The sequence below is a fragment of the Staurois parvus genome, unplaced genomic scaffold (genome assembly GCF_062004578.1).
Source record: "Staurois parvus isolate SC_StPar_1 unplaced genomic scaffold, SC_StPar_1.0 ptg000596l, whole genome shotgun sequence".
NCBI lineage: Eukaryota > Metazoa > Chordata > Amphibia > Anura > Ranidae > Staurois > Staurois parvus.
Window position 1 is genome coordinate 888841 of NW_028318392.1, and position 18236 is coordinate 907076.

At 40.1% G+C, this 18236-nt stretch overlaps 1 protein-coding gene across 1 annotated transcript in view; it reads right to left on the reverse strand.

Moving 5' to 3' along the window:
* Positions 1-1187: 1187 nt before the first annotated feature.
* DMRT1 (doublesex and mab-3 related transcription factor 1) overlaps positions 1188-18236 on the reverse strand; it is a 131470-nt gene continuing 114421 nt past the window's right edge. Inside the window, exon 5 of the mRNA XM_089692569.1 lies at positions 1188-4140. Coding sequence (XP_089548695.1) covers positions 3989-4140 — 152 coding nt within the window. The 3' untranslated portion in view covers positions 1188-3988. The remainder of the gene's footprint in view (positions 4141-18236) is intronic.

Below are 18236 nucleotides of genomic sequence, written 5' to 3' on the forward strand. Positions count from 1 at the left end.
CAGAACAGACGTGACAAGAAACTAGAACATAAACTTCCTTAGAGGTTTCATTGAACACATCCTTGGTAGAGAAAAGCTGTGCTTTTTGTATTTATATTTTTTTGTGATACATTAGTTTGCTTAAACCAAAGTGCTAAATGCACTAATTCATGGAAATACTTTTTACAGATCTCATTGCTAAGCGTTACTTTCCATCATCATCATTGTATTTTATGCTGCACTGAATTACCAAAATAATCCAATTTTCATCCTGTATTAGTTAGGATTTTGTACATAAATAGGAAATAGACTGGTTTGCATAGCAGAGGATAAGAAAAAGGCTCATTCATAGTCATAAAACATATCACTTTCCCATACTTTTTTGCAATATTTGATTTGTCAGGAAGACGAATGATAGAGGAGTAAGCTAGCTAATGTATAGAAGCAGCAGTGCAATAGTTAAGTTAAGCCACGCTTAACATGAAGGGGGCATTAAATGAGAAGGAAAAGCTTATCCATTTTGATTTGCATATTATTGATGTGAACTTAACCTGAAAGCCTGACCCACTGATGTGCTGAGTTGACAACTCCTGTAACAGACTTAATAGGAGATCCTTTTGTCTACATAGTTAAACTATGCTGACAAGATCATATACAGGACATTAATTGCAAAGCTAGGAGCATAACAGCCCAATCTCTTCTCTATGGGCTTTTTCAATGAAAACTCTATATAGCCGTACAGTCAGAAGTGTGTACATTCCCCTCCCTGCCCTACGGTGTGTGGCTTTGTCACAATAGTGGCACTCGAAGGGCACAGAGACTGCAGTAACTGGCTGACAAGTGTGATAAAATGATCTGCCTTAACTAAACTCGTAAAGCACTAGGCAATAAAACTCAATCTTCTGTAAAATCCAATTAAGTCATTATCTGACTGATTGTATCTTTAATTGAAAACAGAAGTGACAGTAAATTTCTGTGATATATCAGGATCAATCGATACCGCTATACGATGCAGCCTCAAGAAGTGATTTATAATGTCAAAGCCATATAGGTAACTCCACATTATTCTCTCTAAAACCACTGGTGGATGAAATTAAGAGTAAGTACATTTAATAAAAAAACAAGATGGTCAGGTTATTGATTACAACAGATGGGGGTGAGATGAAATAGATGTTTTCAAAAGCACAAGGCGAAGAAAATACAAGTAATTTCTTTTTTTTTCTATTTTAATACAGCTCGCCAAGTATACACACAGGTAAATTTAGTCATCAATAACATTTTTTTTTTATTTCCAGTGCGGCTGCAATGACATAGAACAATGCTCATGAGACTTGAATAAAGAATATAACTCAGTGTAACCTTTCAGCCTAAGCTTACTATTAACTCGTAGTGTGTATTGAGGTTAATTATGAAACCATTTGTTCTAAGAAGTAGCTAATACATGCATGCCTAGTGTTAATATCTGTACAAAACCTTAAAACTCACAGTACACATAATGTAATGGAATTTATGTACTGCATTCTTATAAAACTAAATCTACTTTTTATTTAAAACAAACTAGAACTGTTTCTAACTCGCACTTCTATAGTTCATATTTAACCCACTTTCTACTTATCATACAAAAAAGTGGTCCCTTTCTCTAAACCACAGCATGCAGTAAGCACAAGTGTCCACACCTCACACATCTACTAAAATTTAATCTGTTTGGCGGACTAAAGGTGCTCATAGATATTAGTTGACAGTCTCCTTATCAGACCTTTCAGTCAGATTGAGAGATGTTCCTGTCCACAACAGCCCCAAATGAGTGTTCTTTTGGGGGCAAAACAAATAGGGAGCCTACAAAATGTTCCCCAACAGGTTTTCCAAGGGCTGAGACTGCATGCAGTTTTATCCGTAAAAAAAGAACACTTTAGTAACTATAACACTCCAGTATCAGGGAGTAATTGGCCCAGAAGACATTGCAAGATGGACAAATTATATATGGTTTCTCTAATGTCTATGTTCCAGCACTTTACACATAGTGCCTGGGGCATTTTCCTCTCTTGTGTCAGCCAGCTGAATGCTGCCCTTCAATGCACACTTTAAAATCTTAACAATAATGGGCAAGTCAGGAAAATTGTGGTTTTCCTGCAACAACAGACACTGGAAAACCATGTAAAGATGCAGCTTCTATACCCCCAATCTGCTTCTCCAGTGTCCATAACAACTAGAAGCAGCTGAGGGACCAAAAAACAACCACGTATATGCCCCCTTAGAGGGACAAGTGAACAAAATGTTGTAAAATTTATTTTAATATATAAGCAAGTCTTTCATTTGTTATATAAGATATTACAACCATAAAGGAAAAAGTAAAATAGCTAAAACAGAACTGATAGAGTTTTTAAGTGCTATATTTCAAACGAGCGTCTGATTGACCTGGTCACCAGCTGTTGGAATAGTGCTGGCAAGCATCTATGAGATAACTACAGCTTGGACTTCTTCTGAAAATCCTGCGCCAGGATGGAGCACATTAGTAAGTCATGCAACCCCGCTGAACAATAATGGATTTTGTAAGGCGGGCAGTACTGAGCTACTAGACTAGCTGGCAACTATCAGTTGAACCTCGGAGCTTCTCTCCAGGACTAGTCAAACATCTGGCCACTGGGTGTTGTGTGTGATGAGCAGCAGAGGAACATGTGGAGAGGTTTTTCACTCTCTACAATTACAACTTTTGATACAGGACAGAGGGTATGAAGGAAGCATGGTTCCTCCATGTTATTTAATGAATGTAGCCTAGCAAGAGTCCACTTTTATTTTTAATCAGAGTTCTACCTTGTAAATTACTCTGCAATAAACTAGCTTGGTTTTCACTGTCTTGGTCAAGAACAAAGTTGCTGATAACCACATGCAGCAAAACTATTCATACAGTATTAAAACATGTCAACGCATAATATGAAACACTCATTACGTTTTATATCTAACCAGTTTTTCTGTCTAGCACATGTAACACTTTAGGCACTTAGCAAAATTGATTATAGCTGGGTCTGTAACCTCTATTGGGCCAATTTAATAAAAGAGTACCTTAAACCCTCACCCATGCTCATGTTTAATACTCATTTAGTTTCCGAGGTGTTTAGGTAGATCTGAAGTACATTTGAAGCGCATGCAACATTCTTGTGATTTACACACATCTGCCAAACTGCACTATCACACAGGTGATATGTCAATTTTCTGGCTCAGTAATGCAGCTTCCTATGTAACTTCTCTGCCTCCACCACATACATGGAACACTGTCTGGAAATCGTTGGCTTTGGTAAATAAGCATGAGATTAACACCAAAAGCTGTAAAGCTGAACTAAGGAAAACTAAAGTGAACTTCCTGGCTGTATAGTGTAGCTAATTCACACAAATGGCTTACCAGAATCTCAAATCCTTTGGCATGTCAAACAATTAGCATATATGTATTGTAACTGTGTACTAACAGTTTGCTTGGAGTTTTACTTTAAATCATTTGGAATTTCCAAGGAAGCTAGCTGAGTATGTGAAATTAACATGGAGTTGGGTAAATTGCTTCCTTAGTAAATTGACAATTAGGGCTTTAAAATGCATGAAACCACAAGTGGAAATTTGTATTGGCTAAGCATTCATTTCATTTTTATCAATGAAAGAAAATCTAACACACCTTAATCAGGGCAGGGAGACAGAGTAATGATCAGTTGTTGGGATACTGCTCAAACTGTCAAATTAATATGAAAATGTTGGTGTTGAGTTACTGGACGTTTAACCAAAGCTAAAAGGGTTTCTGTTTTGCCAACCTTAACAATATAAAACATGTCAACATTGTGGGTAAACTTGTGATTCAATGATAAAGTTGCATATGCCAAGCAGATCACAAAACGGTCTTCATTTTGTAAGGGGATGAATCGCAAAAGAGGTACTGCCCTGCTTATTCTTTACATATAACCCTTTAGTAGACCTAACTTGCATGGATAGACAGTTATTGCAATGATGGTTTCAGTATGTGGTTACATCAGATCTTGGCATCATCAGCCATGCTTGTTACTGTGTAGGTGGAGGCATCAGTGGGAGCTTCACACTCTGCTTTGGTGCTTTCATTGCTGACTGGAGAGCTGCTGGACAAAGAAACCAATCCAGAATCCTGGCTGCTGGGTGGTGAAAACACTGTGCACACAAAGATAAAGATGAAATACAATTAGTTATTTGTCTGACCCAATAATGAAAACACAATCTACTAGACAGATTGAAAATATTAGGTCTCATGCACACAGGACATTTTGCCAACTCTCCTAGAAGCCTTTCCTTCCAGCAGCAATGCTTTGGCAGAAAAAAACGCTTGATGCTTGTAAAACTGTGTAATGCGTTTAGGCTCGTCAAACGCTTGGGTGTTAATTCATAAATTATTATTCTGGCCAATGAAATGAATTAACACAGTGCTAAATGTGCCTAGTGTTATCGTGTGTTTAGATGTGTTTACAGGAAGCAAGCATTTTTTTCTGCCAAAACGCCACTGCTTCTGGACGCACTGGGCAGTGGGTTTTTCCTGCCTCTAAACTCCTCTAAAAGCCTATGTGTGCATGGACACATAGGATAACATGCAGGGGTTTTTAAAGGTAGGGAAAAAAATCAAGGAGCCCCGAGTAGCTGATTAAAAAACATTCAGTGTGCATGAGGCCTTATACTTTCTGCAGTCTCTAATCATGCGAAGCACAGAAACTGTTTCAGGTAGCTAGACTATATGCTCTTTGACTAGACCTAAGCATGCTCTAGAAATTACGAGTATTATTCATGGCAAGAGAGAGCTAATTTTCTACTCAAAATAAGACGTAATTTGATAATGCCATAATGTGCCATATTAAAGTGGCCCTGTCACAGGAACACATTTACTCAGTAGGCCACCTCGCCGCTCCCTAACTACTTCATGTATTCTACACTTGCAAGTCTGTAGAACACTTGTTGCTGTGGTTGGGTGCTCACTGGTTCTTTAACCTCCTTAGCGGTATTCCCGAGTGTAGCTCAGGGTAAAATTTCAGTACCAAGAGCGGTAACCCCGAGCTACACTCAGGCTTACCATGCGGCGTTGCTCAGGGGGTCCCTGCAGCACTTACCTTGTCCTTCGCTCCCGCGATGTTTCCCCTGCAGCATCCCCGGTCATCTCCTCCGGCCGATGCCAGCATCCGGCTTCCGTGTTCCGGTCCCTGTGACGTCGGGACGTACGGGCGCCGAAACCGGCGGGAAATTTGAAATTTGAAAAAAATATCATTTTTGCTGTCATTGCTGTTTCAATGCATTTCACATATATTTTGTCCCTACTGCTTTGTCCTGTGCCCTGCCTGCATTTTGACTGTTCTTTCTGCCTGGAAACTTAGAAAAGTCCATGGCGTCCAAAAAGCGTCCCTTTACGTCAAAAGCGGTTTTAGAACAGCGATAGTAAATCAGAACCACTTGCAGAATTGAGTGATAATGATTCGTGGGGAAATTCGTTATCAGACACTGAAAACGATTTTGCAACTTTGCTCAGCGATGTGCGAATTTGCCTCTGTATTTCAAATTTCAGTGTTTTTGGTCTGATTATATTATTGAATTAAATTTATTATTATTACATTATTATTTTTTATCATTATTTATTAAATTATAATTTATGATTTCGTGTTTCAAGTTTTATCATATCCAAAATGTTTACTAGACTCTTGTTCGTACAGATTTCAGTGAGTTATTCCTAAAAATGACAGCCTACAATAAAAAACTACATATTTCCATGCAAAAAAAATGGTACCGCTTTCAGCACAAAAAATCGGAAAGAATCATACCGCCGAGGAGGATAAAGGAAAAGTTGGGCTTTTTAAAAAAAATAAGCACACACGCTTACCCCTATGCTGCAGCATCAGTCTAATGTAGCTGGCCCCTGCCGGGTCTAAGCCTGAAAATTGAGCCATCACATGACAGTTGATCACTCAGTTCTCAGTCTGCTCAAAGCGAACAGCGGTGACTATTAGTCATCACTCTCTGCTCTGCCTCTCCAGCACTCATTGGAGTTCCAAGAAGGGGAGGGGGCTCCAGCTCTCAGAGGCACACTGACAGGCTGAGCCAGCTGCCGATCAGGTCGAGATGGTTGGAATCATTCCAGAGCCTGGACCGGCACTATGACATCAGCTAACAGCTGGGTCACAAAGAGAGCAAAGGCAAGTGCATGCCTATGTCCCAGAAAAGAATGGCCAAAAAAGTTTTAATATGCAACTACAATACTCTGTGGCAAGAATATGGATAACACCAGTTATTTATTGGGGTTGATTTACCAAAGGAATAGTTTCACAGCTACATATTTATGGTGATCACTGTTACATACTGTAAAGAAGACAGCTACATCCAATTAGTCCTATACTTTTGGGAGAGTTTGCAGGGCTTAATCATTCAAAGCGTTAAGAGAACAGTTTACATTTTAATGTATGTAAAAGTGAATTCTGAAAAATCTCAGCTAGCAACATCAGTCAAGGAAAAAGCTAATGCTAGCCAGGTAACTTTTTTTAACAGTGGTAAGGTCAGAATACTATCCAATTTGCCAAAATCTGAGCTTTCTATTATTCAAGTCAGAAAGATTCATCAGAACGCCTTGCACATGGGGTGGGTATAAATGCCTCTTAAACCCAAGCATCCTTTTTGGAATTGGTGGCTATGATAAAGCACACTTAGCACTTCTATTTTGATTGACTTTAGGAGGTGAGAGTCAGCAAGGATCCTTGCAGTGAGTATATTTTAGAACACCTTTGCTGCATTACAAACAGATAAGCAGAAGATGTTACAAGATCATCATATTACCAACCAAGGTAATTGTTGTGGACTGGTGCACTACAGCAAGGTCTAAATGAAAAACTAAAATGCTGGACAGACCTGAAATGCCTTTTTCCAAGACTTGACCTGGAAAGGAGCACATTAGACCTCTTGAGACACACATTACACAAGACAATATGATTAACTTATTAAGAAAGTGTGTATATTAATGTTCACTGAGCTTAGAAAAAAAGCTGTGTTCACTTCTATCATGTTTGTGTAATTTTTACCTCTCATGATTGAATATTTAAAGTGAGCATAGTTCCCCCTTATTAAAGCGATTGTAAATCAAAATTTTCTTTTTAAACCACTTCCTGCTAACCTGGTGCATATATGCGGCCTCTTGGCAGGTAGGCTTTAACGTCGAGTGACCACATACATGGGGCCCTATGTAAACACTTCACTGTTCTAAAACCATGCTCCCAGCACAGTAACGAACAAATACCGGAAAGCTTCCAATGCATATGTGCGACTGGGAGCTTTCTGATCATGTGACCGTGGTGACAGCCAATCACACCGGTTAAATAACATCATACTTACCTACTCTGTGTAATGGTTTTGCACAGAGCAGCCCAATGTTCCTCTACTTGGGTCCCCTGCTGGTGCTCCTGACTCTTCCCCTCATAGCACGCCACTTGTTATGGGGTCACTCATGCAGGCTCGATCTCGAGCCATGCTGTGTGTGTCCATTGACAGTGCAACTTGGCCCTGCCCCCCTGGATGTGGTTGTCAGCAACAGGAGCCAATGGATTCCACTGCTCTCTCTCTGTTCAGTGAGAAGGCAGAGAGCTGACACTAATCTTGTGCACAGCACTGGGTCAAGATTTTTACCTTAATTAAAAACTTCAACATTTGGAACCACTTTAAGTTCAGTAATCATTCTCTTTGCAAAGACAACATTTACTGTCCTAAATGAACACTCTTTCCTATTTTAATAATTCAACCTCACTGTTTCTAGTTAAAAGGAAGCCTAACAAACATCTGCACAGGTCAGAGAGTGTTCACATGACAACACCAAATCTCATTATTCACCCCAAGCTTCCAGTAAGGACCTTCTCCTTTTTCAATGGAAGACAGAATCCACCCCATTAGACTTCTACAATTTCTTAAGGACCTAAGTGATGACATTTCACTGCACTGTCTCCCTACTTCCTCCCACAAGGTCATAATAAAGCTGGAATGCCTTCTTACATTTTTGTTCCTACATTTCAAAGAATCTATTTGGGGAGAAGGATACCATCATCTGGCTTTATTATAGATGCAGTAATTAAACTGTGACGCAGTAATGGAACTGTGAATTTGGGTGGATATATTTCTCCAGGAGGGAAAAGAGAAGTGTCACGGATTTCATACCAATAAATGAGAAAAATATTAAGAGTATAACAGGATTTACAGGAAATTGTGATCCCTTCATCAGGTTTGTTGGAATTGGTTAAACTTGTAAAAATACCAAAATTGCAAGCCCTTATTAAAATGAATGGTAAAAAACAATCATCATGTGATATTCCATAATAATGTGAATAAAGCATTATAACGACATGAGCAGTTGGGAATGTGATACAAAAGGAACTTATGAAGGCAGGTCCTGCGACCTCTGGTTTTCCATTATACCCACAGTCCTCTGCCTCCAAGCTCCTTCCAAGCCTGAATGTAATTAAGGGTAAGCTGCAGTGGCAATTTCTCTCCTCATTAACTTGCTGATTGGTTTCAGCCTCAAGATTTCGCCAGGCTGCAGTTTGTCACCAATTCCAAATGGCCAATCGTTAATACTAATGTTTGTGTAACTAACTGCCTGCATCTGCCACTGCTCCTTGTACAACAATAATGGTAGGAAGGTACATTAGTGCTCATGTGTTAATTCAACCTGTGTTCATCAATGGAGAAATCTATGGCGTAATTATGTTAAACCTATTGGTAGCTCCATACAGGTCTAAATCAAAACAGCCCGTGCCTTGCTCTGACATGTTCACTGTCAACACTTATTATGTTTGATTACAGTCATTTTTACAGTTTACCTAAGCTCATGGATATGAAACAGGAGACACTAGTCACTGAATAAGAGCACCGCTTTCCACTTGCTAGTGTTATGACCAATGTGTGATGTCTCATACCCTACTGTATAATGAAAGCAACATAGAGTTGGGTAGAATATATATGTCTAGTAAATAGACTTTAAACTTATATCTTGGGTTAATGTGATCTATTTATTGTAATAATTGAAGCAAAATTTTCACCAAATTCCCTTAACATCATAATGTCTATTTCAAGGCTGTGTAGATATTCCTATGCATTATGCTAACTGTGGATGAGCCGATTTTTTGCTAATATGCTAATTATTTTGGTATCCTTAATGCTCAGGCAGCTTAATGCTAACACTGAGTAATTTTGCTCAAAGAATAAATGTATCACCTATGAAACACATTTTCCAACATGCTGCTTTATTTAAGTCATATAAAACCTGAACAACAACATCATGTTTGTGAAGGTCAGGTGACTAATGTTCTAATAAATAAAGTGAAAATTGTTGTCCAGCAATACACCATATAATAAATGGGCATCTCCTTCAATGTAAGCTTCTAGAGTATTATATCAAAAGAAATTAAGAAAACCTGATACTAAAAAAATAAAAAACTTTAATTTCTTGTCATTGGAGCATACCTTAAAGTCTCACCAGAAAAATTTTATGTTCCTCCAGTCCCCCAGTGGACAAAGTGCATGCAGCTCTTTGTCCCATTTTGATAGGGCTGTGGATACTAAGCTGGTGTTTTCAACAAAAGGACTCTCCTCCGCTGTTTGACCATGCTGCTCAACGACTCCTCTCTGCTGTTTGACCATGCTGCTCAACAACAGCCCTCCGCTGTTTGACCATGCTGCTCAACAACAGCCCTCCGCTGTTTGACCATGCTGCTCAACAACAGCCCTCCGCTGTTTGACCATGCTGCTCAAACACTGCCCTCCGCTGTTTGACCATGCTGCTCAACAACTCCCCTCCGCTGTTTGACCATGCTGCTCAACGACTGCCCTCCGCTGTTTGACCATGCTGCTCAACGACTGCCCTCCGCTGTTTGACCATGCTGCTCAACGACTGCCCTCCGCTGTTTGACCATGCTGCTCAACCACTCCCCTCAGCTGTTTGACCATGCTGCTCAACAACTGCCCTCCGCTGTTTGACCATGCTGCTCAACCACTCCCCTCCCCTGTTTGACCATGCTGCTCAAGCACTTCCCTCTGCTGTTTGACCATGCTGCTCAACGACTGCCCTCCGCTGTTTGACCATGCTGCTCAACGACTGCCCTCCGCTGTTTGTCCATGCTGCTCAACGACTGCCCTCTGCTGTTTGACCATGCTGCTCAACGACTGCCCTCTGCTGTTTGACCATGCTGCTCAAACACTGCCCTCCGCTGTTAGACCATGCTGCTCAAACACTGCCCTCTGCTGTTTGACCATGCTGCTCAACAACTGCCCTCCGCTGTTTGACCATGCTGCTCAACAACTGCCCTCCGCTGTTTGACCATGCTGCTCAACGACTGCTCTCTGCTGTTTGACCATGCTGCTCAACCACTCCCCTCCGCTGTTTGACCATGCTGCTCAACAACTACCCTCCGCTGTTTGACCATGCTGCTCAACCATGCTGCTCAACAACTACCCTCCACTGTTTGACCATGCTGCTCAACCATGCTGCTCAACAACTGCCCTCCGCTGTTTGTCCGTGCTGCTCAACGACTGCCCTCTGCTGTTTGACCATGCTGCTCAAACACTGCCCTCTGCTGTTTGACCATGCTGCTCAACGACTGCCCTCCGCTGTTTGACCATGCTGCTCAAGGACTGCCCTCCGCTGTTTGACCATGCTGCTCGAAAACCTGCCCTCTGCTGTTTGACCATGCTGCTCAACAACAGCCCTCCGCTGTTTGACCATGCTGCTCAACAACTGCCCTCCGCTGTTTGACAATGCTGCTCAACAACTGCCCTCCCCTGTTTGACAATGCTGCTCAACAACTGCCCTCCGCTGTTTGACCATGCTGCTCAACAACTGCCCTCCGCTGTTTGACCATGCTGCTCAACAACTGCCCTCCGCTGTTTGACCACGCTGAGACAAATACCTAAATACTTGTGATCCTCTATGTCTAATACCTGGTGGGTGGGGCAAAACATTAGCAGGTTAAACGTGTGGAAGATTGCTCCACATAAATTCTTCCTGTGATCTTCCACGCATTTGAGTCCGCTCATCCACTTCTTTGTCTCAAGTATCCTGCAACTGAAAACCAGACCTGCACCTCTCCATGTGAATTCAGGAGCCAAAAGTTAGGTGGAAAACCTGAAGAAGTGCATTTACCTTATTGGACTGGTAAGGTTTTATTCCTAATGAGACTAATCTTTCAAATTATCTAACCTTTTTATCTTCTAAATCTTTTCACAAACTAGTCAAAGGGCCCATGGAACATACCAAACAGGGAACACATATACAAACACAATGGGGCTGATTTACTAGAACCCTTAGTGAAAAATCTGGTGCAGCTGTGCATGGTAGCCAATCAGCTTCTAACTTCAACTTGTTTATTAAAGTGGTTCTAAAGTCTCAAGATTTTTTAATTTCATGTATTCTATGAATGAAAGTAAAAACCTTTTGTGTGCAGCGGCCCCCCATACCCCCCAATCTTTACCTGAGCCCCCTCTAATCCGGCAACATTCTCGACAGCCTCTGTTGTCTGGGAACTCTTCCTCATTGGTTGCTATCACAGCCAGTGAGCCAATGAGGAGAGAGTAGGGGGAGGCACTGCCCCTACCCAGAAATGCTAAATCACGTATATATACATGTGATTTTGTGCACAGCTGCCACCCTGTAGCAGTATTTCTGCTATGGGGTGGAGCCAAATCAGTTAATGTTGCATAGAGCAGCAGCTTGGGAAAGATCATGCAGTGGTGCCCCCAGGGCAAGTGGCTTTACCTGGGGGCACTACTTGAGGGGCAGGAGCTAGGAGTGCTGGGGGGGACTCGAAAAGAAGAAGATCGGGGCTGTTCTGTGCAAAATCACTGCACAGAGCAGTCAAGTATAGACATGTTTGTTATTTAAAAAAAAAAACAAAAAAAAACTAAGCTTTAGTGTCATTTTAAGCTTTGCCAAAAAATTCAACCCCAATGAGTCTAAGTTACTAAAGCTGGGTACACACTTGCAGGAACCATACAATTCAGCAGGACCAACTTTAGGTCAGTGTGCACAATCTGTCTGACAGAAGCCAGTCTAACAACCGCGTTTTGTCAAAGGAACATTCTGGAAAACCAGCATCTGCCAATGGTTGCAAGCACAGATCTGTTAATTCTTGTGGAGGGGGTTGTCTTGGGGGCGGGAGAGCCTCTGTGTTGGCAGAATTCAATAGAACAGGAGTGGAGATCACCGCACCACTAGTATTTTTTAAGCAATCTTTGGGGTTTTTCCCATACCCAGATGAAGAATACATGCAAATGCACAAACAAAAGCACATATCATGGAGTTTACTAACATGAGTAGTTTGCTGTGGAATGTACATTCCAGCGTCAGAATGTATGCCAGCCACGACATGTGATACTAAAGAAAAATGTGATTTTTTTTTTCTAATGTTTTTGGGTCTAACTGTTGTTAGCATATTTTAATGCACATAACACGTAGGAATACACTGCATCAAGTATGCAAGTCTATCATTAAAGGACACTGTAAAAGAAAAATCTTAATTTGTAAAAAGCCTCAATAAGCTGTACTTGGAAGGGTATTGTATCTTTGTGTGGACACCATACAAGCACTAGCCAGCAGACCACATCCCATACATTGGAGATTAGAATTAAGATTCCGATGAAAAAATACTGTAAATATGCTGCCTGTTTTTTTACAACAGCAAACGTATAGGGATTTTAGGCAAGCTATTTTGTCTGGAGCATGCACATGTCAGTGCTTAGCAAACTGGTCACATGGAGTAGGACTATAGACTTCCTGTGTGACAGCACTGATTGGCTCAGTGCTGTCACATGGAGTAAGTCACGTGTTTCATGTTACCTGGAAATACTGCGGTCCAATCTACCTGTTAATATTGCCAACTTTACTGTCTAAAGGTTTCTTCCTGTTGAAGGATGACACAACTTCGACCTCCTTCATTAGGGCTTCAGTTAAAATAAGAACCTTGAATAGACTCACTTGCTCACCAAATACTGCTGGCCAGTAACTCTACTGATCCAGCAGATAGCTTCCCTGAAAGATTTATACAGGAAAACTATTTTAAGCCCATTCATTTTTTTTTTTAAATAATTTACTTTGTATTAACTTTTAAAGAGCTTACAACAAACAGTTGCATAGAATTGTGAAACAACAATTGCAAGACAATGAAAGAGCAAAGAAACAGGCTCATTGATGAGAGACATACAGGTACATACAATGTCAGTGCATAACAGTGAATTAGCCATCATTTTCAGACAACTGAGTAGGCAAATCAGAAACATAAAGCTCCCACGGTTCCCAAACTGCTTCAAAAATGGTGACAGAGTTAGCATGCAAGGCAGTTAGGTACTCCGTTCGCCTAATTTCTGTTATAACCTTCACCAGTTCTGAACATGTAGGAGGTGTAGTAGTACAAAGCCAATGCAAGGGAATGGTTCTCCTGGTCGCTGTTAAAACATATTCATGGTTTTTATTTAAAACTAAAGCCCTGATAAAGGATGAGTCTTTCTGACCACTGAAATGAGTTGGATGATGATTTATAGAACAAAAAAATAAATTAATTTGGACCCTTATCTTTTGGTTTGGCACTCCTTCCATATGTGCATGTTTTTTTCTGGTAATCTGCCGGGGTACCTACTGGGGGGTAGCCTTGTGTGTTGTGAGCAGCCTAACCTGAGCCTGTGAGCTTTTCAAATAATTTGCCCTCTCACTACATTGTATGATCTCAAAATCCCAGTGCCTCTTGGATGCTTTTTCTTCATTAGACAGCTTTTACCTCCAACACACAAGCTCTGTCATCTGGGAAGACAGGTCTAGTCACTTCTACATGAATGTGTCACAACCAGTACCGCCCTACGCCCTAAGGGGTTAATAGTGGCTCCCTCCTTCCTAACGTATAAATTAGGTAGCCAAAATCTGGACAATAATACACCAAGAAAAAAAAATAGACAGCATATATAACATTTCAGAATAAATAAGCTTCATGCGCAAGTATGCTAATGTATGCCTGAATATACTGTATACAGTGCCTTTAAAAAGTATTCATACCCCTTGACATTTTACACATTTTGTCATGTTACAACCAAAAACATAAATGTATTTTATTGGGATTTTATGTGATAGACCAACACAAAGTGGCACATAATTGTGAAGTGGAAGGAAAATGATAAATGTTTTTCAAAATATAAAAAAAAATAAAAATATATATATATCTGAAAAGTGTGGTGCACATTTGTATTCAGCCCCCTTTACTCTAAACCCCTATCTAAAATCTAGTGGAACCAACTGCCTTCAGAAGTCACCTAATTATTAAATAGAGTCCACCTGTGTGAAATTTAATCTCAGTATAAATACAGCTGTTCTGTGAAGCCCTCAGAGGTTTGTTAGAGAACATTAGTAAACAAAAAGAATCCTGAAGGCCAAGGAACACACCAAACAGGTCAGGGATCAAGTCGTGGAGAGGTTTAAAGCAGGGTTAGGTTATAAAAAAATATCCCAAGCTTTGAACATCTCATGGAGCACTGTTCAATCCATCATCCCAAAATGGAAAGAGTATGGCACAACTGCAAACCTACCAAGACATGGGCGTCCACCCAAGCTGACAGGCCAGGTATGGAGAACATTAATCAGAGAAGCAGCCAAGAGGCCCATGGTAACTCTGGAGGAGCTGCAGAGATCCACAGCTCAGGTGGGAGAATCTGTCCACAGGACAACTATTAGTCGTGCACTCCACAAAATCTGGCCTTTATGGAAGAGCGGCAAGAAGAAAGCCATCGTTGAAAGAAAGCCATAAAAAGTTCAGTTTGCAAGAAGCCATGTGGGGGACACAGCAAACATGTGGAAGAAGGTGCTCTGGTCAAAAGAGACCATAATTGAATATTTTGGTCTAAAAGCAAAACGCTATGTGTGGTGGAAAGTTAACACTGCACATCACCCTGAACACACCAACCCCACTGTGAAACATAGTGGTGGCAGCATCATGTTGTGGGGATGCTTTTCTTCAGCAAGGACAGGGAAGCTGGTCAGAGTTGATGGGAAGATGGATGGAGCCAAATACAAGGCAATCTTAGAAGATAATTTGTTAGAGTCTGCAAAAGACTTGCAGCTGTAATTGCAGTGAAAGGTGGTTCTACAAAGTATTGACTCAGGGGGGCTGAATACAAATGCATGCCACACTTTTCAGATATTTGTAAAAAAAAATTTAAAACCATTTATCATTTTTCCTCCACTTCACAATTATGTGCCACTTTGTGTTGGTCTATCACATAAAATTCCAATAAAATACATTTACGTTTTTTGTTGTAACATGACAAAATGTGGACATTTTTAAGGAGTATGAATACTTTTTTAAGGCATTGTAATATTTATATTGTAAACAAACTATCCCTTGTCAGCACCTCAAAACTTTAGAGCCCGACTCCAGACAGAACTTAGATTTTTTCTGAGTAGAGTGAGGAAATGTGAGATCATCATGTCTGTGTCTCCTTGTGAGATAATATCCCTAGCTTCCTGCCCTGGTGATCACATAGGACATGAATGAAATATGCATCAGGAGGACACAAACATAAAAAAACTGACAAAGGTTTTGCCCCCTTATTGCTTTCAGATATTTGTAAAAAAAAATTTAAAACCATTTATCATTTTCCTTCCACTTTACAATTATGTGCCACTTTGTGTTAGTCTACATTCATTTACGTTGTTGGTTGTAACATGACAAAATGTGGAAAATTTCCGGAGGTATGAATACTTTTTCAAGGCACTGTACATAGAAAACACATTAATGAATTTCTCGTGTTTTATTATTCTTCTGAATCTCGTATTATAACATTAGGTAGTCAGGGTTTAGGTTTCCGTTCAAGGCATGGATAAAACTATTGCTTGGAAGAGTCAAGCTTGAAATGTTTCTGGTGCAGGTTGATGAGACATAACAAGAACGTTCTTGAGAAGCTGTATGGCAGTTTCTACATATAATATAAATAGTAAGTACTTTTGTTAGTTTTACAACTTCCAGGGAGTTGAGTTGGCAAGGCATCAGTGCGACTTATACGATGACATTCACTCAATGTGCAATTATTTCTGTGTGTTCAGTTGAAACTGCATTGGTGAGGGCAGTTGGGCAGCAATAACTTTCTTATATGGTTCAGAATGTGAAGAGAGACTGATTGAAGATACAATTTTAACAATTTCAGAATGTAGTGTAGTAAATATGAGGTTGGTACTGTTCCAAAGACTGCCATTTCTGTAACCCAATTTGCTATGATCCTTGCAGATGCAGTACAGATAAAACTGCACCATGCTTTACTTACTCAATTATACCAACTATGTTATAATTGTTTGGTTCCATAACACTATACAAAATCAAATTGGTTTCTGTTTTTATATTAAAACGTTTTGAGTTTACATTTCAAACTTTAACAGACACAGATAATAATGATATTAGTGTTTTAGTATCTAGATGTTCCAGGAGTTACAAGTTGAACATTAAAACATAGCCATGATGTTGCTAGGTTTAATACTAGGAAAATGAATAATTTAAGTGCTTGTACAAGAAACACTGAGCCAGGGATACATCCACTTTAAACACACAGACTAGAATGGGATAATAACAGGATATTTATCTACATTTCTTGGGTCAGCTAAGGAACAATAAGAAGAGAAGCACTTGTGACCTTCCCTTTATTCTACATAACCCTCTTTCCTGGAGCTGTTGTGTTTCTCCATTGAGGGGAATCATCTGCAATGAAGTGAAGCATGAATAAAATGGACAGAGCACCACAGAACGCGGAGCTCTCCAAGGTGCAATTTATCCTATGAAATGATTAACTACATTCAAAGTGCTTTACTAAATTAAGATGTGTTTAAAGAGTATTGATTTTTGAATTCAAAAGTCTACATTTGTTTCATCCTGACAGCTAAATACAATGGCTAGCTGAAAGGTTTTGTGGGCAATGGTGTTAATAGGAAAGAATCAGCAGTTACAGAAGCACGATGTGATACCTCTCTCTTATTACCAAGTGCCCTTATGATCTCCTACAGTTACTAGATTTTCCCAGAGGATACGTTTAATGGGTTTGATAGCTATGCTTGGTAAACTGAATTCAGAACAAAAGGAGATCCTGTGTAAAGAAAAAAAAAATTGCTGCATATTATTGGGTATACCCACATATTTACCTCTTGAACACCCCAAGAGCACTTTTGCTTAGGATTCACAATTTCCAGCTAAAACCCACTCTTAAAGTGATCTCCTTTACCTGCTTACATTTAGCTTGCAGTTTGAGCTTAGTCCAGCAGGAACGTTTTAATTGCTACTGCTAGTTACAGACCTGTAAAGTCTTAAAGACCTCCCCAAATCATTGGGGAGTGACAATTCAGGCTCCTTGGTATATTATGTCTCATGTATCCCCTTCATCTTCAGTATCCAAGCCCATTGATTTCAATCAGATCGCTGTGTTCAAACCGATCCGAGGCTACTGGAGTGCTTTTCATTAAGGACAAACAGCTAATCAGTAAGGCTGAGGTTCTGACTGGGACCCCCTTCCTCACACACCTTCCAATAAAACTACTGTGAGGGTGTTTTCCATTTGCAAGTGAAAAAAAATCCCTGAAAATATATATTAAAAGTTTAGCACACAGTACATTTTGGGTTACAAAAAATGAAAAAAATTCAAATATGAACCTTTGTGTTTCTACAACTTTCTATCTCAAGAAAGGTTTTCTCCTAGGATATTTTACATCTGCCATGACTACAGATAAGCAAAAGAAGGCAGAAAGCATTGATGGAGTCATTGATTGATCTTTTTTTTTCTATTTGATCAGCAGGCAGGTTTATCAAAAATAACAGATGGATTCCCCCATCCACACAATCAAGGTGGATGAAGGAGTCCTCCACTCTGTGCCATTGCATTCTGACATTGGGGACTACTCCGCTGTCAGAATACACTGGTCAGCGCTGCAGCACAAATCGAATGAAAATGTCCCAACATTCCCGTTAGATCAACTGCTTTAACAGCCATAGATGGATCATAATTGGGACAGTCCCTGCTGAACTGGCTGAATTTTGATACATCTACGGCTTAAGGAATAAGGCTCTGACAACCTTACATTTCAAATAACCAGCATGTATTAAAGTGGCAGGTCCTGCTGCTTTTCAGACTCTTTCCCTGTATTGAGGCTTATGCAGGGCCAAGGGACAATAAGAATAAAGAGACACTGACAGGATCAACACTAAGTTGTATAAAAGAAATGAAAG